The sequence below is a fragment of the Euphorbia lathyris genome, chromosome 3 (genome assembly GCF_963576675.1).
Source record: "Euphorbia lathyris chromosome 3, ddEupLath1.1, whole genome shotgun sequence".
NCBI classification, from domain to species: domain Eukaryota; kingdom Viridiplantae; phylum Streptophyta; class Magnoliopsida; order Malpighiales; family Euphorbiaceae; genus Euphorbia; species Euphorbia lathyris.
This window is the reverse complement of record NC_088912.1, coordinates 94,492,189-94,514,192: the sequence shown is the minus strand read 5'-3', so window position 1 is coordinate 94,514,192 and position 22,004 is coordinate 94,492,189. Positions and strand designations below refer to the sequence as shown.

General features: G+C 36.0%; 1 protein-coding gene across 3 annotated transcripts; it reads left to right on the top strand.

Annotated features, from left to right (window-relative positions):
* Window positions 1–11,132: 11,132 nt before the first annotated feature.
* Window positions 11,133–21,432, top strand: LOC136223473 (NAC domain-containing protein 19-like). Of its 3 annotated transcripts, none has more exons than XM_066011493.1 (8): window positions 11,133–11,203; window positions 11,306–11,388; window positions 12,811–13,368; window positions 17,651–17,706; window positions 18,670–19,251; window positions 19,386–19,517; window positions 19,645–19,782; window positions 20,642–21,432. In XM_066011493.1, the coding sequence occupies exons 5-8, from the start codon at window positions 18,696–18,698 to the stop codon at window positions 20,866–20,868; spliced, it is 1,053 nt and encodes a 350-aa protein (XP_065867565.1). In that variant the 5' UTR covers window positions 11,133–11,203; window positions 11,306–11,388; window positions 12,811–13,368; window positions 17,651–17,706; window positions 18,670–18,695; the 3' UTR covers window positions 20,869–21,432. The 3 variants fall into 3 exon arrangements, with proteins under 3 accessions (XP_065867565.1, XP_065867564.1, XP_065867566.1); XM_066011492.1 differs by having other exon boundaries at window positions 17,629–17,706; XM_066011494.1 differs by lacking the exon at window positions 17,651–17,706.
* The last annotated feature ends 572 nt before the right edge of the window (window positions 21,433–22,004 follow it).

Below are 22,004 nucleotides of genomic sequence, written 5' to 3'. Positions count from 1 at the left end.
ATTAAGCGATCCTCGTAATTAAAATTGCTTTTAATTGTAAATAATAGAGTTTTTTGAATTGTTTTCCTAACTAAATGGTTTTTGAACAAAATAAATTGACTTGTATGCTTAATCACGTTTTCTTGTTAAAACTTTTATCTCAACATTTTTCAAACGCTCGAGTCGTTCCAACGGCGATTCGAGTGAACGTCATTAAACGAGGTTTTGAAACGTACCTAAATCGTTCCAACGGCGATTAAGGTACGAACTATGTAAATAAACTCGTTTTTGGGAAGTGAGCTTAGCTTAGAGTTAGTATGTAATACGAAGCATAAATCATATTGTAAACCAATCAATTCTTTCTTCTCCCCCTCTCTCTCCTATGCATTTTGAATTGATGTAAATGAGTGATTCTTTACCAAAATGGCTTTCCATAATATATGCTCAAAACGGTTTTCAAAACGAGAAAGAAAAGGTTTCAAATGAATTTTAAACTTAAAGAAATATGCGATTAGTCCGTTATCGCCTAACACGCTGAGTAGGAGGCCGGTGGTTTATAACCGGGCGATGTCGGGGTGCCTAGTAGCCTTTCTTCGGAAAGGAGCTAGCCTTCTCGGCTCGTACCTAAGTTTCCCGAACCCTCACCGGTCTTCCGCAAGGGATCGGTGTTCATTTTCCCATTCGTGGGTGGCGACTCTTCCATACTCCGAGCTCCGGTCCTGCCGAGCAGCTTGATTCCACGATTGGTTGCTTTCGGCGCCAATCACCGCTTACGTCGCCATGAGGTGTCCACCCCCCGGTCCGCCCGGGAGATTAGGCCACGGCACCTCGTCTAACAGCAAGGTTTAGGCCAATAGAAGCAGAAGACTTTGATGAAGCACTTTCGAGAGTGAAACAGGAAGGTTCCCTTCGTGACTATCAAAAGGAGTTCGAGCGGCTCGGGAATCGTGTTCATGGATGGTCGCAAAAAGCCTTAGTAGGAACATTTATGGGAGGACTCAAACCAGATATTGCAGATGGAATTCGAATGTTCAAACCAAAGACACTAAAAGATGCCATTAGTCTCGCAAGAATGAGAGATGAACAACTGATGAAGCAACGGGCCGTGTTCCGCCCATTCACCCGAACGGGAGTTGATGCCACATCTCCAAAATTAAAATCAGCTTCACCAATGAAGAGATTGATGTGGGATGAAATGCAGAAGAGACGTGCAAAAGGGTTGTGTTTTAATTGTGATGAAAAGTTCACACTCGGTCACAGGTGTAAAGGGCCTCAACTACTACTCTTGGAGGGCAGCAACAACATTATCAGTGACGATGAATGGGATCCTGAATCTACACCTGAAATTTCTCTTCATGCACTAACAGGGTGGACCGCTTATAAAACAATGCGAGTCAAGGCCAAAATTGGCTCTTGTGAAGTAGTGGTTCTAATTGATAGTGGATCAACCCATAATTTCATTAGTGAAAGAGTGGCAAACCTGCTACAGCTTTCGTTCATCCCTACAAAGCCATTTTATGTTAAAGTAGCTAATGGAAGGACATTGAAATGCCAAGGCCAGTTTGAAAATGTGCATGTCCTCCTCCAAGGTATCCCTTTTACCCTTACTTTATATGCCTTGCCCATAAATGGTTTGGATATGGTGCTAGGAATCCATTGGTTGGAGCAATTGGGGACAGTGTCTTGTAATTGGAAGCAGCTTACTATGGAGTTCGAATGGCGAAATCAAATGCACAAATTGCAAGGGCTGGATAACCAATCCATCCAAGATGCATCACTCAAAGTTCTTTACAAAAATGTGAGACAAGGAAGTACTATCTTTGCTGTTTGTTTCCAACCTTCCATTGAGATGCTTCCACACGATATTGAAACTGATATGAAGCATTTGCTACAACAATTTGAGGATCTCTTCGCGGAACCAACTCAGCTTCCCCCCACAAGGGAAGTAGACCACCAAATTATCCTGAAAGAAGGAACAGAACCAGTGAATGTGAGACCATACAGGTACGCTTACTTTTAAAAAGCTGAAATTGAAAAACAAGTTCATGACATGCTTAAATTGGGGCTTATAAGATCAAGCACTAGTCCTTTTTCATCTCCTGTGTTGTTGGTCAAGAAAAAAGACGGTTCTTGGCGCTTTTTTACTGATTACAGAGCCCTTAATTTAGTTACAATTAAAGACAGATTTCCTATCCCCACTATTGATGACATGCTTGATGAACTCCATGGAGCCCATTATTTTACTAAACTTGATTTGCGGGCAGGTTATCACCAAGTACGGGTTCACCCTTCAGATGTTCATAAAATGGCTTTTCGTACACACAATGGCCATTATGAATACTTAGTTATGCCTTTTGGGCTTTGTAATGCCCCGTCCACCTTTCAAGCTCTTATGAATTCAATATTCCGCCCGTACCTCCGCAAATTCATATTAGTGTTTTTCGATGACATTCTTATTTATAGCCCCAATTGGACCATGCATCTTGAACATGTTAAAACAGCTTTTGAAATTTTGCGGCATCATCAATTTTGTGTCACAATTAGCAAATGTGCTTTTGGGTTGCAAGAATTGGAGTATTTGGGGCATATTATAACTCCTCAGGGGGTTAAGGTGGATCTGGAGAAAATTAAGGCCATGTTATCATGGCCAAGGCCTACTAATGTCTCTGAATTGCGTGGTTTTTTAGGACTTACAGGTTATTATCGGAAGTTTGTTCGTCATTGTGGCCTCATTGCACGACCACTTACCAACCTGCTCAAAAAAGGAAAGTTCAGTTGGTCAGACGAAGCTGAGCAGGCTTTCCAAGAGCTAAAGAAGGCTATGACTACTACACCAACATTAGCCATGCCAAATTTCAATGAATCATTTACCATTGAATCAGATGCTTCTGGAGATGGCATAGGAGCAGTGTTGACTCAACAAGGCAAGCCTATTGCGTTCATGAGTCATGCATTAGGATCCACAAAACAGTCTTGGTCTATATACGCCAAAGAAATGCTAGCTATAATCCAAGCAATTCAAACATGGAGACCCTATTTGCTAGGCAGGAGATTCTACATACAAACAGATCAAAAGAGCTTAAAGTATCTGCTGGAACAACGAATAGTTACACCGGAACAACAGAAATGGGTCACTAAACTACTTGGCTACGACTATGAAATTACATACAAACCAGGAAGGGAAAATAATGCAGCTGATTCATTGTCGCGAATGTCAGGCAGCCCAATCCTCAATGCTTTGTTTGTATCCCAAACTGATTTATGGGATTCAATTAAAGCAGCAGCTCATGATGACCCATATATGAAAAAGATTGGTGACCAAGCTACATGTGGTGATGGAGGTTCCTATAATTGGCGAAATGGGTTAGTTTGCTACAAAAATCGGGTTATCATACCACCCCACTCCAACATAGTCCAACGTTTGCTACGAGAATTCCATGACTCGCCAATTGGTGGACATTCCGGTGTATTATGAACTTATAAACGACTGACACAACAATTTTATTGGCCGTCGATGTATGAAACAGTGCAGCAATATGTAGCTTCTTGTGACACCTGCCAACGGACTAAAAGTGCAACATTGACACCGGCTGGACTTCTACAGCCGCTTCCAATTCCGTGCGAAGTCTGGGATGATATCACCATGGACTTCATAGATGGTCTTCCATCTTCTCATGGTAGGGATTCAATTCTTGTTGTGGTGGATAGACTCAGTAAATCAGCACATTTTATGGCCCTATCCCATCCATATACAGTAAAAATTGTAGCTGACAAGTTTATCGAAGGGGTTGTGAAACTTCACGGCATGCCAAAGTCGATTATAACTGATCGAGATCCACTGTTTATAAGTCGTTTTTGGCAAGAATTTTTCAAATTTTCAGGCACTCGATTGAAAATGAGCCCTGCTTATCACCCGCAAACGGATGGGCAAACGGAGGTGGTCAACCGCTGCATTGAGCAATATCTACGTTGTTTTGCTTATCGACAGCCCCGCAAATGGAGTTCTTTTCTTCCTCGGGCTGAATTTTGGTATAACACAACTTATCATGTGTCTATTGGGATGACTCCTTTCCAAGCCCTTTATGGACGCCCATCCCCTACAATTCCTTTTTATCATGGAAACAGTAGCCATGTACATGAAGTTGATCAGGCCTTGGAGACTCGTAATGCGGTGCTTAAACAGCTCAAAGAGAATTTGCAGGCTGCTAATAATCGAATGAAGCAACAAGCTGATTCTAAAAGGAGAGATGTTGAATTTGAAGTTGGAGACTTTGTATTCCTGCGATTACATCCGTACCGGCAGCAATCCGTCTTTAAACGTGCCTATCAAAAGCTTGCATGTCGTTTCTTTGGACCTTATCAAATTGCGGAAAAAATTGGTAAGGTGGCTTATAAACTCACATTGCCACATGGGTCCCGTATACATCCGGTTTTTCACGTGTCTTTGCTGAAAAAGAAGATAGGAGATGCTATTACTACCAGTGTTGATTTACCCCCGATTGTTGAGGATGGTGAAATTCAGTTGGAGCCAGAAGTTGTCTTAGATACGCGTTGGCTCAAAAGAGGGTCCAAAATAGTTGAAGAAAGTCTAATTAAATGGAAGGGTTTACCCACTGAAGATGCCACATGGGAAGACGCTCAAGCAGTGCAAGATCAATTTGTGAATTTGAACCTTGAGGACAAGGTTCATGCTCCACGGGATGGTATTGATAGACCACGAAGATCTTAACGATTGCCGAAGAGGAACCCACGATTTATTGATTAGGAACTGCCACGTTTACAAGGAATTGAAGTGGGTCAGTAAACTTAGAGTTCTAAAAGAAGTGGGGTTTATGGTTTGAATAAATTAAATCAGCAGCAACTGATTTTGTTTTGCTGAATAATAGGTCAAGTAGAATATCTTTATGTAACGTGCATTTGTTATTGTTTTCCTATTTTTTAGAGATAGCTGCTAGAAAATAGGGATAGTAGTTGAAATTTCTTTGTATTTAAACTCTGAATTAGAACTGAATAAAGGGAGAAAAAAATACTTTCAACAATTATTTGTGGTTAATTCTCGCCCTAAGCAGAATATTTTCTTTGCCAATTGAGTAACCTGATTGGGACCTATCAATTTCTCTTCCTGTCGGGTTTCAATTCAGTCCCACTGATGAAGAACTTCTCGAACTATTTCTTTCTCAAAGGGAAAACTTGCCTCCTTTTTACCCTATCCAAGTTGCTGATGTTTACGCTGATAAAGAGCCATGGCTGCTTTTTGATAAAGATGTGCAACAGATACATTATGTCTTTGTCGAGTTGAAGAGGAAGACTAATAAAAGTAAAATGGCTAAAAGGACTGCTGGATGCGGCACCTGGAGCGGACAGAATGCTGCCAAACCCGTTGAAGATCGTCACGGGCTGTTACTTGGGTTCAAGAAATTGCTGATTTTTGAATTTCCCAATAATGCCGGAGATAACGGTCAATGGATAATGCACGAGTATTCAAGCACTAAAAAGAACGATGCGTATGTTCTCTGCGCTATCAGAAACAAACAGCTCGATAATTTTGTTGAACCGACTACAAATGCAACCAAGAAGCGCAGCCTGCAAAAGCATGGAGAAATTCATCCGAGTAAAAGGGCTTGCAAGTCTATCTGATTCGGTTCCACTAACCAAGGTACATTTCTATTATCCAGTCATTTTTAAGAATCTCTTTATTGTTGTTCCGTTCTTTTTACCCAACATATATATCAATATGAATATATACATATCTTCACGTAGTTATCTAGTCTTGTGTATTACATTTTTAGGTGCCATTGAAAAAATTGGAAATCAACAAGAAGCAAATCCAACGGAAGCTTGTAGATTATTGCAAAATTCAGCTGCCCAATCCAATCTCTTGAGTGGTGATGTGGATGTCCGATTCAATTTGAGTAACCAAGGTTAATTTCTGTAACTTAATCGGGTGTCTATCGATTAATATTTCTATCATTTTTATGAAACTCATTATTGCTATTTCATACACTCTAGGAAACATATAAGTATTGCGAATATACTTCTTCAAGTGGTATTGCGATTTCAGGTGCGAATGAAGAAATTGGAAATCAACAAAAAGAAAATCTAACAGAAACAGAAGCTTGCAGATCATTGCAATCCGATCACAGTTCCGGGCCGGAGGTGGTCCGGTTATTAAATCTTTGAAAACCGTTCAAACCGGCCAGTTTAACCACAAACCTGTTGACCCAGTGTCGGTTATGCGGTTTGATCCGGTTTGATTTTAGACATGTTTACTTTAAAAAAAATATAAATTATACAAAGGTAAGATTCGAACCTTAGACCTTTAGCATGTACACTTTAATGTTCACCACTGCACTACCATTTCACTTATGTTTATAATTAACTATTTAAGAATAAATAATAATATCACAATTTAAATAATTAAAATATGATTTAGTATTATTTTTCTATTTAGATAAATATCATTAAAAAATTATTTTATTTTCTCAATATTAACAAAGTTTAATTAATATTTTTTTAAGAAGTTTAATTAGTATTAAATTTTAAATATATACAAATAAATTTTAAAAATCTAATAAATTAAGATTGAACTTGAATTATAAAATACATATCCTAGGATTAGGCTATACTTTGTTTTTCCCACCATTGGATGAGCTTACTTTGTCAAATTCCACCACCATCCAATGGTGCAAAAAACAAAGTAAGACTTACTTTGTTAAAAAATAGAACGCACCCATCCATATCCTATTAGCATATTTACATGTTAGTTATTAATAAAAATAATCACTATTAATTTTAAAAGTATATTTTTTAAATTTTTATATTTATTTGTTATGATATTAAATAAATGTTATTAGTATAACTTTGATGAATATAGTTAATATTATACTATGTTATAAGATTAAATACGAATAGATTTATAATTTTCACATGATTTTTGAATACCGGTTAAACCTCAGTTGGACCTCGGTTAAACCTCAAACCCTTAACCCTTTGTCTTTTCCGATTCTTTGACCGGTCCGATTTTGACAACCATGCACATAACACATCAAAAATAGCTTCCTATTGCCACATAACACACCAAAAATAGCTTTCATCATTTCCAGAATTCACTAAAACATCTACTACATTTATTCAATAGATATAGCTCATTTGAATTACATTCAAGATGGGCAAATGAAACAAATGGACTAGTTTCTAACCTCAATGTATTTTCATGTCATTCTCAACTTCTGCAGAATGATGCAAATAAATGTTAACTAATGCCACTTTTTAATGATCGGAACTGTTAAAAATTGAGTTTCACATGACATTAAACTGAATTTGCAGATTTAAGTATAAGAGAGGCACAAAACAGAGCAATTAAGTTTAAATATAATTGTGCAAAAATACCAAAAGATGGAGAAAACAACTCATAAAACTTCCAGAAAGAGTAGTTACCTTTTATTGTAAAGGGCGGCCCGGTCGCATTACGCGTCCCCGCTGAGCGAGGGTCCGGGAAGGGGTCCCACCACAAGGGTGTATTGGGGGCAAGCCTTCCCTTGCCAATTTAATTGGCAAGAGGCCGCTCCTAAGACTCGAACCCGTGACCTCTGGTCACACGACAACAACGTTTTACCGTTGCGCCAAGGCTCGCCCTCTTACCTTTTATTGTAAATGCAATAAAAATGATAATTGTGTCAAACGCATCATGTCAGACCGATTCTTTACAAATCATGTTTCATATCCGAAAGTGACATCACTAAACAAGCTAATGCAGATAATATCATTTTTTAACATCTGCTACATTTTTTCAACTTGTGCAGATTGGCTTGTATCAGAAAGCTCCAATTTTGCCTTGTACAACAGAAATTGATTATCTACAACCTTCCAACAAACCTCTTCCCCAAGCTCCAATTTATAGAAGATGCTCATGTACATCAAACAATATATCTGCAATCAAAACAGAAACATTTCATTACTACAAAATCCAACTCATCAAATCAATGCACAACGCACAGTACTTACGAAGTTAGATTGTCAAATGTATCATGTCAGGCGGATCCTCTACAAATCATGATACATGAGTAAGCTAGACGTGCTCGTTTTCTTACTGAGCCTATAATAGAAGAAGTACATGTAGGTATTGATGCTTTATGCCTAGCTGCTGGGGAGTAGCAGAAGGGTGTACAATGAGCTCTCCCGCACAAGGTCCCAAATTTAAGAGGGTCCAGTTTTTTTATTATACAAATCTAAATAAATTATTTTATTAATTATTATGTGAAAAATTAAGTGAATGTCAACTTATCTAAAAAACTAACGTTCTAAGAGTTTTAGGGACCCAATTCTTTTTTATTATTATACAATATCTAATTTAATTATTTTTATTATATTTATTATGTTAAAAATCAAGTTAAAAGTATTTTACTGTTTCATTTTGTAGAAACATTATTATTATTATTATATGAAAGTATTATTTTTTTTAATGAATAAGGCCCAATTTTCTTTCATTTAGCACAGGGCCCCAAAAATGTTTAAGACGACCCTGCCTAGTTGATAAGTGTGAACTGAGTTCTACTTAGTGCAAATGCAAATTTTCTCAAACAAATAAAATAAAAACAAATAAATTGAGGAAACAATGGCTCACTCGGGAGATAGGGATTCTCACTCTATTTTTTTCTACCATTATTTGTGCTATTTCCCGAATAAAGATTTAAGTTTTTGAAAGGACAAATTTGCCTTTGATTTTGTTAGCGATATTTTCGAAATATGCTAATTTCAACCTTGTCACGTGTGGTTAGGGTGCGGGCGTGCCAGAGAAATTATTTCTCAATTATGAAAACGGTTACGTTTGTGAAATTGTGCGCCGAAAACATGAATTCTAATCGAAGCGATTGGCGAGGGATGCAAGGATTGAAAAAGTCCATCTTGGGTCTCTAGCGCCGTTATAAAAACTTTGCTAGATTGATTTTTATTTAAGCTAATGCGTATAAATTGAAGACGGGTAAAATAAAGGAAATTAAAGGTGCGAAATTGACACGAGATTTGGTGAAAAATTGGTATTTTATTGATATAAATCAAGGTTTGAATACATATGTTCAACAAGCATGAAATTGGATAAAGAATTACAATTGAAAATTTTCTATACTAAACATATAGACAATCAATTAAATTGGGAAAAGACAAATCAATACAAAGAATTGAAATGCAATTAAAATAAATTGAAATTCAACAACAAACTCGGAGCCACAATAGCTATCTCGGATTGATGTTGAATTTTGGTGTTGGTGTGAGGTTCTCGGAGAGCTGCAGCCGATCGGGCCCGTACGGTATGTGCTCTTTGCAATGACTAAACGTATGGTAGGCAAATGTGATAGATTTAGCCTTCAACTTCGGGAGGCTCGTTTGGATACTTAGAAACACGGAATCGGATGAGTAAGTAGTAAATTTAACTTCAGGATGCTAGGAACAAACTTCTATAAGAGATCGAAGGCTAAAACGGACTCTAAATGGACGAAATTGAGAGTTGAAAATAACTGGTCGAATCTGGAAAAATCTGGAAACAGAATATCTAAAACGATTTGGGCTGTAAAGATCAGCTTGTAAATATAGTTTCTGAGCACGGAATTGGGAAAATAAATACACTAGATCGAACTTCAGGACGTCAGGAACAACTTTATTGAAGGGATTGGAAGCAAAAAATGACTTTAAATGGACAAAATCGGGCTTTGAAAGCAGTTGGACGAATCTGGAAATTTAATTTGAAAACAGAATTCTAGCTATGAATTGAGTAAATTAAAGACTTGGGAATGCTAAATTGATTTGAAAAAACTTGGAAAGAGGCTATTGGAACTAAATTGAGGCTAAAGGTAAGCTAAAGAAGGAATTGAGGCTAGGAAAAAATGAAGAACAAAAGGAAGAACTTGAAGAACTAAGAGCAAAAGAACTTAAGAACTAAGAACTTAAAACTAAGAACTAGAGAGCATTGGAAGGGACCTTAGGAAGGGGTTTTTGTGTGTGTTGAGTGTGATTTTTTATGAAGGAGAGGGGGTCTATTTATAGTTTTTTGGAGTGACATTTTGGTAATTATTCAGTGGCATTTTGGTAATTATTCACCAACTACCCCTTGAAACTCTCTCCCACTAACTTGCCACATCATCAACTAACTTAACTTCTTCAACTTCCACTAACTGCTGTTGACTGCTTCCAACTGCTGCCGAGAGAGATAGCACGCCCCGCGTATGTCCGGGCACGCCCTGCGTGTTGGAGGTCTTGAACCTTGTGCGTTTCGTTGATGGTATCTACGCGTGGCGCCTTTGGTGTCACGTCCCGCGTAGGAAGGTACGTCCTGCGTGTTTGTGCTTCTGATCTTGGAATACCTTGTTGATGCGCTTTACGCGTGGCGTATAGGAAGACACGCCCCGTGTAAAGGAGTCTCTGAAGCGATACGCCTTCGGATGTGTGGTATACGCCCCGCGTATAGAAATACACGCCCCGCGTGGTTGAGCTCTCGAGCTGTCCTTCGAAAGTAGCTTCCTTCACGCCTCGCGGGCTGGCTAATACGCTTCGCGTGTTAGAGTTATGCCCCGCGTGGTGCAAGACGTGCTCATCGGTTGGAGGTTAGTTTACATATGTATTTTTATTTTTATTTTACCATTATTATTTTTCTAGAAGAATATAAACTATACTCTAAAATTAAACCCAAGCTTTCTATATACATAAAATAAAATTTATTTATTTTGGGCCAACAGATTTTTTGATCAAAATTGATAAATCATCGTTTTTTTAACGATGTTAGTATTTTTAAGTGTCTTTGTTAACAGTTTGAAGCTCAAGATATCATTTTATAAATTTTTAAACTACATAGTTTATGTTTGAAAATGGTCCAAACCACAAGTTTTATTTTCGGACTTTTCCCTTTTTTTTTTTTTTTTTTTTTGCTGAAAGGTATAATTTATTATTATTCAAGTTGTAATTTATTATTATTATTTTAATAGTAATAATAATAAGTTTCTTATAAATAAATAAATAAAATTATTTAAAAATAATAATTAATAAATAATATAATATAATTTATAATTTGAAAAAAAAAGAAAAGGTTATATTAATAAATTTACTGAAGTTTTATAAAATTTCTAGTATTGGATTTAATAATAATAAATTGGAGTATAATAAAACTATAAAAAGTAGCTTCATATATGTGAATACAATACAGCTCTCTTGCTTTCATCTCTCCAAATCACACCAGGTCGGTCTTCTCTCTCTCTTCCTTCTTCCGTTCTATCTCTCTATTAAATTCTCTCTATGCGTTACTACTCGTATCTAATTTTATATAAATTGCTGGTTTCAGGTGGGCATAACAGAGGAAGATCTGATGTACTCGCTGGTGGATCTTTATTTAACGCAAGGTGATGACGGCCCTTGAAAATAAAGGTTTGTCTTGCTTTGCTGTGATTTCTTTTGCTCTCGTGTAGTTATTCTTGCGAATTTCAAGTATCAATTCGCTATCTGATCGACTGATTGGCGCAATTTTATGTGCCCTACTGTCTCCGATCGGGTTTATGAGTAGTGGTGTGTGACATTGCTGTTCTCCGATCGGATTTGTACTTGATTCTAGGTCTCCCCCTTCCTTTTACTGCGCTGGTCACACTCTGTGATAATAATGTATTGTAATTTTGTCTCGAGCTACAGCGAGCTTGGTGAATGTAGATTGGAGAACTTCATTACTAGCTTCTATGTGGTTAAATTATTTGGGGTTTCCTTTAGACTGTGTTTTTCTGTGGGTGGTGTGGTGTGATTGATAAGGATTGGATGCTTAGACTGCTGGTAGAACTGGGTGCTGTGCTGTTTTATTTTCAGCTGAAACCTAAAATTTGGATGAAGGATTGAACGGTTGATTATAATGGAATTACTTTTTTTCTTCGGAGTGAAATTTGTAGTGGTGGGAGAATTTGGAGTTGGAGTTCTTAAAATTAAGCAAATTTAGAAACAATTATTATTTTAAGCTAATTGTCTGAAGTATTCTGACTCAACATAGCTTGGTTCTCTATTGAGCGTGATAAATTCTTTTATCTCCTACATTTTTTCTTGACAAGGAATGTTTGTCAATCAGGTTTTAATTTCTCATTGGACGGGTAGTCCTTAAATAGATTATGTGGTCGTTGTTGTAGTCTAGTTTCTCCTTGTGTAACAACAATGAAAGTTAAGCTTGACATGCGTGATAGTACCTTCATGTCAAGCTCTACTCTTGGGTATAAATATGTAGGTCAACTATTGTGATATTAAGGTACGAGGGGCGTAGGACATACCTCCATAAAGTTGTGCCTGTGGATTTTTGGATTGTTTGGGGGCCGTTGTCATCATGAATTTCCATAACAGTTGCCTTTTTTTTTTCCATAAGTGGACTAGATGTGTTTACTTATTTTAATTGTAATTGAAAACTTAAACTGTGCACTCAATGAATTGATTTAATAGCTAATCAGCTTTGGACTTGATATGTCATGATGCTGGATGGAAGTCACTTCTAGGCAAGCTAGAATGCCATAAAGGCCGCTGAAAGAGTTGATGGCCATGAATATTATCCATTGCAGTTTTATTCCCTTCTTAGCTTTGTCACACTGGACCTTTTTCAGAGGCTTTAAATTGGCATCTTCTACTTATTTGTATTTGCCTTTAGAATTGCTCACAACATGTATCTATTCCACCTCCCTCAGTCTATTCCCTCCAAATGGATATCTTTTTATATCAGGCATATCTTACATATTTCATTTTGGTTCAGATGTACATTTAGTCATGGTTATTGACAATGAACCTAAACTCGTGTTTTTCTAATATTTGATGCTTCTTTTACTGCAGAAACTCTTCAAAGGAGCTGCGAGGCATCCTTAAAATGCCTCCAGACCAAGGGATTCTCTTATGGGAATTCCATTGATAGCTTTTCAGAGCTTAAAGAAGAAATCAGTGCTCATCCAGCTACAGATGTAGTGGAACCAGTTCACTCAGTGAGCAGTGAATTTCTTGACCTTCCTCCTGAATATCACAATAAACCCACCTACCATCATGATTTTGGCTCGTGGTCAACCTTTTATCCAGACTCTCGAAAGGTGCAGCAGTGCCAAATGAATTGCTTTGAGAGCCATATTTATCCCTTCCCAGTTGATTCTCGGTTTCTGTATGCAAATGCCCCGTTCAAAATATATTCCCATGGATACCCATATGGCTTCCAGCTTCAAGATTTTCAGTATTTTGAGGTCATAGACTTTGAGGCTACATGTGACAGGGAAAGAAATCCCCATCCACAGGAGATAATTGAGTTTCCAACTAGAAGCATTTTTCCAAACATATGTGAGGCCAACTTGCAATCAACACCTTTCTGATTTCTGCAAGGATCTGACTGGTATCCAACAAATCCAGGTTGGTTTGGACATCCTTTATCTTATATGCTTGAGTGTTGAATGCTCATGTTATTTGGCGCAATATTTCTAAACTGAAATTTGATGACATCAGTAAATTGACTTATGGTGGAAATTAGGTGAGCCTTTTTATTCCGAATTACAATATAATTACTTGCTGCCTCAAAAAGTTCGAAGCACGACCATGTGAGGAAAGCTGATCATAGATAAGAAAGAATTGAATGCTCAAATAGACAAAGGGAAATAAATAGTTCTGTTCATTGTATTTTACTAAGGATTTGCAAATTACCCTTTAATTTGCTGCAATTTACATGATCTGGACTTGGAACCTAGAATTAATTTCTAAATACCATATTAATTAGGAGTATATATTTGTCATGGAACCGTTTGAACTAAAAGCTCAAGCTGATAGGTAAAGGTCCACTTCATATTAATAGCTGACACACCCCCACACGTGAGGATTGAAAAAGTCTCTCTTGGGTCTCTAGCGCCATTATAGAAACTTTGCTAGAAAATTATTTTATTTAAGCCAATGTGATTATTAAACTAAAGACGGGTAAAATACAGAAATTAAAGGTGCGAGATTGACACAAGATTTGGTGAAAAATTGGTATTTTATTGATATACATCAAGGTTTGAATACATGTGTTCAAACTAAGTATAGAAAATGGAATTAATTGCGATTGAAATTTTTTTATACTAAACATAGCTAATTCAATTGAATTGAGAAAGCAAATCAAATACAAGGAATTGAAATGCAAATAATAATAATTTGGAACTCAACGACAAACTCGGAGCCACAATAGCTATCTCGGCTGGACGTTGAATTTTGGTGTCGGTTCGAGGTTCTCGGAGCACCGCGGTTGATTGGCACTAGCGGAATTGATCTTGGCAATTTGTGACTTATGGTAGGCAACAATGGGGCAGATTTGACCTTCAACTTCGGAGGGATCGTATGAAATGCTTAAGAACACAGAATTGGAGGAATAAAAAGACTAAATTTAATTTCAGGAAGTTAGGACCAAATTTTAGAAGGGATCGAATGCTAAAACGAAGTTTAAATAGATGAAAACGGGCTTTGAAGATAGTTGGACGAATCTGGAAAAATTAATTTGCAAAAATAATTCTAGCTAAGGAATTGAGCAAACTAAAGGCTTGGGAATGCTAAATTGAACTGAATTTTTTTTGAAAAGAGGCTATTAGAACTTAAAGCTAAAGCAAACTAAAAGAGCTAGAAAAAGGAAAAGAGAACTAAGAACTTAAAGAACAAAGAACAAAAACTAGGAATTAAGCATTGGAGTTTTGAGAGAGGGTTTTGTGTGTTGAATGAATGTGTTATTATAAAGAATGGAGGGTGTATTTATAATATTTTGAAAGGGCAATTTGTGTAATTAATCAACCCATTTCTCCTTAATTTTCTCTCAGTTTTTCACCAAAATTTGACACCTAATTAACTTTCCTAACTTCCATTAACCACCATCAACTACCTCCTAATTTCCCTCAACTTCCAGTAACTACCTTCTAACTTCCCTCAACTTCCATGCCACATCATCCCACTACTTTGTGGTTGGAGAGAGTCTCTCAAGACTAGTCATAGATGTAGCGAAGGCTTCGTGGGTAAGTTCGGGGTTCCGTTTGGTGTGCATTCGGAGAAGCCGAGTGGACCGAAAGGAGATTCTTGGAAAAAAGTTCCAAGAGTAGGTCTCGCCGAGACTTATCATATATATATATATATATATATGATTTTCTTTCATATAATTTTTCCATTAAAAGCATTTGTAAATCAGAGACCGACTTCAGTTAAGGTTTGGGCAGGTCCCATCTCAAATCAAGCTATAATGGGAAAGCTGTAATTGGAAAGCAGTAGTCAACTTGAGTTGAGTTAGTAAAAGAAAATGAAAATTTGCCCCATCTTACAAAAATAAAAATTTGCCCCCATCTAACAGAAAATGATATTATTTGACTATTGAATTGTAAAAGAAAAAAAACACTACGAAGATGTGCGTTTTGATCGTTGGCTCGTTTCCAATCAAAATAGAGTATGAAAATGCAGAAATCCGAAACCTGGAAACTTCATAAAAATTACCGAACTGCCATCAGATCATATTTGTTCATAAACTGAATTATTGGATCTTCGATCAAATCACCTATATCTAATTTCATCATTATCTTCTTCCACCCTTCCAATCAACAATAAATTTAGAGGAACCTAAAGAAGGGAAAAAAGCTAACTAAGTTGGCTATTTAAAATAAATAATTCAACTCTCCAAAAAAAAAATATTAAAGTTAAGTTAAACTATTCATGCTTGCTGATTCTAACTAGACGTAAAATTTGGCTACAATCATGGTGAGGAATGTCCATTTTCTAAATATGATAGCCAATCAACTTTTATTTTTAGAAACACTAAAGTTGACTGGTTTTGTTATAGAAGGGTTAGTGATGATGTGTCGCATATAATGCATGCACCAACGATATCTTTCTGACTTTTAGTGAATTGTCTTTGAATTTAAAGAAACTATGGCCTTCCAATCAAGGTAGATCTGTCCATGGATCGGGTTCGAACCAGGCCTAACGGGCTTTTAGATAAAAACATCCAGTCCAGTCCACTATTAATTTATGCGGTTTCGGATTTAATCATCAAATCCCAAGTCAGGCCATATAAACCCACCTAAAAATACACTATAAATAAACGGGCTGGACTAGACCGGTCCGTGTTATTTTTATCAATCCCAAACCCGTTCAAAATATAGGCGAGCTTTAGCAGGCCCCGTTTAAAATATAGGCGAGCTTTAGCAGGCCTGGATTGGATTGGACTTAAGATCAATTTTCATTGTCCAAATCCAATCCAATGAACACTGGTCTGGGCAGGCCGGATGGATACCTGGCCCATAGTCAGGTCTAATCATAGGTAAATTCTCAACCACTAGTCTAAAAGCTTCACCACTATACTATATATTGACCCATTTAGCTAAGAAAACCATCACAAAAATGAAGTTAAGGATTAAACCTGTTATTTTTAATTCTAAAGAATCCTTAAAGTTATTAAATTTCAGAGACTAAAAATATATTATCAGTTAATCAATCCTTAAAAATTGGCTTAATACACCACCAGCTCCCTCCATAATAGTAGATTGGCTCCCGAACTTTACAAATGTTTCACCAGCTCCCTAAACTTGTCCATAAAAATTGATTAGCTCCCTGAACTTTGCAAGTGTATCACCACCTCCTTAAACTTGCTTATTCTGTAACAACTAAATACAAAAATCATAATACTAACTCAGATTAAGGTGCAAAAATACTCGTAACGTTTTGGATCAGGAGTAATTTTATCCCTAACGTCTAAAATGGTACAATTTTACTCATAACATTGGAAGCCAATGACAATTTACCCCTAACATTGATAAATTGGGTTAATTTGAGAAATAATTCAACAAACTGTCTTCTCGATCATGAATCTTGTCATCTACACTTCACACGTGCGTCATTTTATTAGTAACAGATCACAATCACATATTGGGATGTGAAAAAAATAATAAAAAAATATACTGACTTTTGTACGAATTGGAAAAAAAAAATTCAAAAATTCACTAAATTTATAAATTTGTTCTTCAGCTACTAATGTTATGGATAAAATTGCATCATTTTAGACATTAGGGGTAAAATTACTCCTGACCCAAAATGTTAGGGGTATTTTTACACCTTAATCCGTGTTAGTATTATGGTTTTTATATTTAGTTGTTACCGAATAAGCAAGTTTAAGGAGCTGGTGATACATTTGGAAAGTTCAGGGAGCTAATCAATTTTTATGGACAAGTTTAGGGAGCTGGTGATACGAAATAAGCAAGTTTAGGAAGCTGGTGAGACATTTGCAAAGTTCAGGGAGCCAATCTACTATTATGGACAAGTTCAGGGAGCAGAAGATATATTAGGCCTTAAAAATTAGTTATAAATCGAAGGGAATAGTACAAAAATAAACCTTGTGGTTACACATGTTATCGATCAGCACGTTTGTGGTTTAAAAGTTTTCGATCAGCACCTACCAAATTGACTAACGGTGTTAAAAATCAAAGGAAAAAGAATTAATTTGATCCTTATATTTATTTATTTTATATCCTTATATTTATTTATTTTATAAATTAACCCTATTATTATCTAATTATCACAAACAAATTCCAAAATAAAAAATAAAAATCAATTAGACCGTCTTCTCTATTCACTGTTAATTGTTCTCTCTCTTTATATCAATCTTTTCTAACCCAGCCCCACTCTTCATCCAATCAAGCTATCGAAAGAGAAGGGAATTTCTCCTCCCCACAATCGAGAACGATCGCTCCCCAGGTACTCTCCTCCTCCTCCCCACTTATATATGAACTTGTTTTCAAAAACCAATTGAGCAATGCCATGTGATTTCATCTGATACTTCTTGCTCTTATTGGGTGTACGAGTTTCTGGTTCTACTGTTACTGTTTCTTGCTCTTCTATTTGATGCTTAAGTTGTATTATGCGTCTGCTCATCTATTGTAACTGCCATATCCTATTTCATGGACTAGATTTCTTTTCAATGTTTTTATGGTTTCCGATTTCAGTTCATTGATTTTGTTTTTTTCAATTCGTAATTTTTCTGGGATGCCTTAATATATCCTTGCGATTTGAACATTGTCCGCTTTTAGGAATTTTGTTTTCATTTATCCTTTGCTGGGTTTTTTCGCAGTTTGTTCTGGTAGAAACTTGTAGAGAGATGATAATCGAATTGCGTATGATCTTGTCTGTGCTACTGTTGAATGTTCTATTCAAACTGATCTAAAAAATAAGGAGAGATAGAGAAGATGGTGGGAATGATTTTTATTTTTTTATTTTGAGGTTTATTTATAATAATTAGATAATAACGAGGTTAATTTATAAAATATAAATATAAGAATTAAATTAATTCTTTTCTCTTTCAGTTTTAACATCTTTAGGAATGAACCTCAAGTTACCAATTTGTAAATTTTTAAACCACAATGGTGCAATCGAAAACAGTGTAACCACAAGTTTTATTTTTATACTTTTCCCCTCATAATTTATATTAACATAGTTTTGTTCTTTAATGATTAGTTAGTGTTGTATTTGTTCTTTGATTTTTTATTAATTTCCTTAATTATTAGTGGGTGATAATATGATCAGCAAACCCAAATTTCTCTTAAGGCTATATAGATATATACTAATTTCTTATCTCTCTTTCACTTCCATTTTTTCTGTATCGTAGAAAAATCTTGAAAAAAATTATTTTCTATGGACTGATTAGTTATTTTTGTGTTGTAGAAAAATCAGTAGAGGAAAATATAAGAATGGCAAACAATATTTCTCTTCCTGTCGGGTTTCAATTCAGTCCCACTGATGAAGAACTTCTCGGACTATTTCTTTCTCAAAGGGAAAACTTGCCTCCTTTTTACCCTATCCAAGTTGCTGATGTTTATGCTGATAAAGAGCCATGGCTGCTTTTCGATAAAGATGTGCAACAGATACATTATGTCTTTGTCGAGTTGAAGAGGAAGACTAATAAAAGTAAAATGGCTAAAAGGACTGCTGGATGCGGCACCTGGAGCGGACAGAATGCTGCCAAACCCGTTGAAGATTGTCACGGCCAGTTACTTGGGTTCAAGAAATTGCTGATTTTTGAATTTCCCAATGATGCCGGAGATAACGGTCATTGGATAATGCACGAGTATTCAAGCACTAAAAAGAACGATGCCTATGTTATCTGCGCTATTAGAAACAAACAACTCGATAATATTGTTGAACCGGCTACAAATGCAACCAAGAAGCGCAGCTTGCAAAAGCATGCAGAAATTCATCCGAGTAAAAGGGCTTGCAATTCTGTCCAATTCGGTTCCACTAACCAAGGTACATTTCTATTATCCAGTCACTTTAACAATCCCTTTATTGCTGTTCGGTTCATTTTACCAAAAACATATATCAGTATGAATATATTCAGATCTTCACGTAGTTATCTAATATTGTGTATTGCATTTTTTCAGGTGCGATTGAAGAAATTGGAAATCACCAAAAAGCAAATCCAACAGAAGCTTCTAGATTATTGCAAATTTCAGCTGCCCAATCCAATCTCTTGAGTGGTGATGTGGATGTCCGGTTCAATTTGAGTAACCAAGGTTAATTTCTATAACTCATTTTTATGAAACTCATTATTATTGCTATTTCATTCATTTTAGGAAACATATAAGTATTGTGAATATACATCTTCAAGTGGTTATTTAATCTTGTATGTTGGGATTTCAGGTTCGGTTGAAGGAATTGGAAATCAACAAAAAGAAAATTTAACAGAAACAGAAGCTTGCAGATCATTGCAACCTTCAACTGCCCAATCCAATCCCTTAAGTGGTGATGTGGATGTCCAATTCAATTTCAATAACCAAGGTTAATCCCTACAATTTAATCGTGTGTCTTTCGGTTAATAATTCTGTCATTTCTATGAAATTTATTATTGTTATTTCATTCACTTTAGAAATATATATATATATATAGGCCTAAAGAGCATTTGGCCCCTTAAACTATATAAGCTAAAGTCAATTAGGCCCCTATTCTTCTCAAATCAGCAATTGAGTCCCTGAAGTTTGCAAAACCCATCAATTAAACACGAACAAGATAGAGAAAGATAACATCAGGCCAGAGTTTAGACCAACTATAGGCTGGATATCACCAGGTCTTCCACGCAAGAATAGAAATAAGGATTAATTGGAGGTATTGAGTGTTCATGTGGGTGTGCTTTTCATCATAAAGCTTTGCCGATCCAAAATCTAATATCTTGGAACACAGTTATGGATCAAGCAAAATGTTACTTTGTTTTTCATCTCTATGGAAAATCAACATTAAATGCTACAAGAATAACATATCATTTACTTCATTAAGCAATAAGTATCTGCATATATGGTGGCAATCTCAGTTATGCTAAAGAAAATTGTTTAATTGCTACTCCCCTCTCATCAAGAAGTGTACTCTATGAACTTGAGAAGAACAAGGGGCTAATTGATGAACTCTGCTTACCTACTGGCATTCTGCTTACATTTGGTCTAAACTCTGCAATGCTCACCATTTATCTTCCTCTATTTTTGTTTGGGTTTAATTGTTAGTTTTTGCAAAGTTCAGGGACCCAATTGCTGATTTGATAAGAACATGGAGTTAATTGTTTTTAGCTCTATAGTTGAAGGGGTCAAATGGGCTTTATGCCATATATATATCTTGAGTACTTATCCAATCTTGTGTATTGCGATTTTAGGTGCGATTGAAGAAACGAGAAATCAACAAAAAGCAAATCTAACAGAATGGACCGAATCAGAAGTTTGGAGATTATTGCAAGATTCAGCTACCCAATCCAATCCATCGAATGATGATGTAGATGTCGTGACTCTGTTGGACACAAATTTCGATTGGAGACCATTCAATAATTTTGGAGATGAACCGATAACTCCATTGGATGACATCGCTGCAATTCAACCTTATTAATAGTTCATTAAGTTACATAGAAGAAATATATCATTTTACCATGAGCAGGACTTCTGCCGCAGCTTGGTCAGTGATAACGAATCCAGCCGGGTCTCTTACCGGTTTAGTAGTTAGTTTCTGGCATGTAACTGTTCTACTGTTTTCTTCATTTTTTCATTGTTTCATTCTTTTGTAACTTTTATTTTTCCATTTTAATAAATCGGGTCGGGGTTTTTCTAGGTACGTAGGGGGTGCCGACCTAGTTGGGATGTCCTGCTGCCTAGTTCCCCCCTCCTCGCTCTTAAATTAAAAAATAAATATCATTTTACCATAGAATTATGTAATTGTAGTTCTGCGTTTGTAGTAGAATTAAACCCAAATCAGTATTTGACTGGTGATTTGAGTTAATAATGGTTAATTGCCATCCTTTGTTATGTTATTGTTTATGTACAGCTTAATTAGTCTTTAATTACTGATTTTTATAGTGATTTCCTATTAATGTAATATTACAATATTGATACTTAAAAAACCAGTTGTATTTACAAAATCTCTAGTAATCATATCTTCAGATCTTCAATTGCATAAGATGTTTTTTAATCTGGAATTTCACAGTTTATTGTCCAAATTGTCTCTGCAAAGATAGAGCTGGACTAGTTTTAATCCTGCTTTTCAGTGCGCTAAGTCGTGCAAAGTTTTGTTTAGCTAAATGCACCATTGGTTATTGAACTTACATGATTGTCTCAAAATGATCACTTCAATTTTGTTTCAATACAATCACTCAACTTTGAGTTTTGTCTCAATTAGGTCACTCTATCGATTTTAGTGGTTAAAACGCATCGAAATAATGACATGAATGACACGTTAACATGAGTTAACTCAAATATTTGACCGAAACGGAATGTGACAGCCGCATGCCGGCTATTTTTTATGAAAAAAACTAAATTTTAGTTTTTTTTCCATAAAAATAATCGACACGTGATAGCCATCTGGTGCATATGTGGATGTCATGTGTAATTTTGGTTAGAAATATGAGTTCTCATATTAACGTATCACTTGTGCCATCATTTTGGTGATTTTTAATCATTAAAATCGTTATAGTGACTTAATTGAGACAAAACTCAAAATTGAGTAATTTTATTGAGACAAATTGAAGTTGA

Coding starts and splice junctions, on each gene's coding strand:
- LOC136223473 (XM_066011494.1), top strand. CDS start 18,696: ATGGCAAACAATATTTCTCTTCCTGTCGGGTTTCAATTCAGTCCCACT. Junction 19,518..19,644: donor GTTCAATTTGAGTAACCAAG/GTTAATTTCTAT, acceptor TTGGGATTTCAG/GTTCGGTTGAAGGAATTGGA. Junction 19,783..20,641: donor ATTCAATTTCAATAACCAAG/GTTAATCCCTAC, acceptor TTGCGATTTTAG/GTGCGATTGAAGAAACGAGA.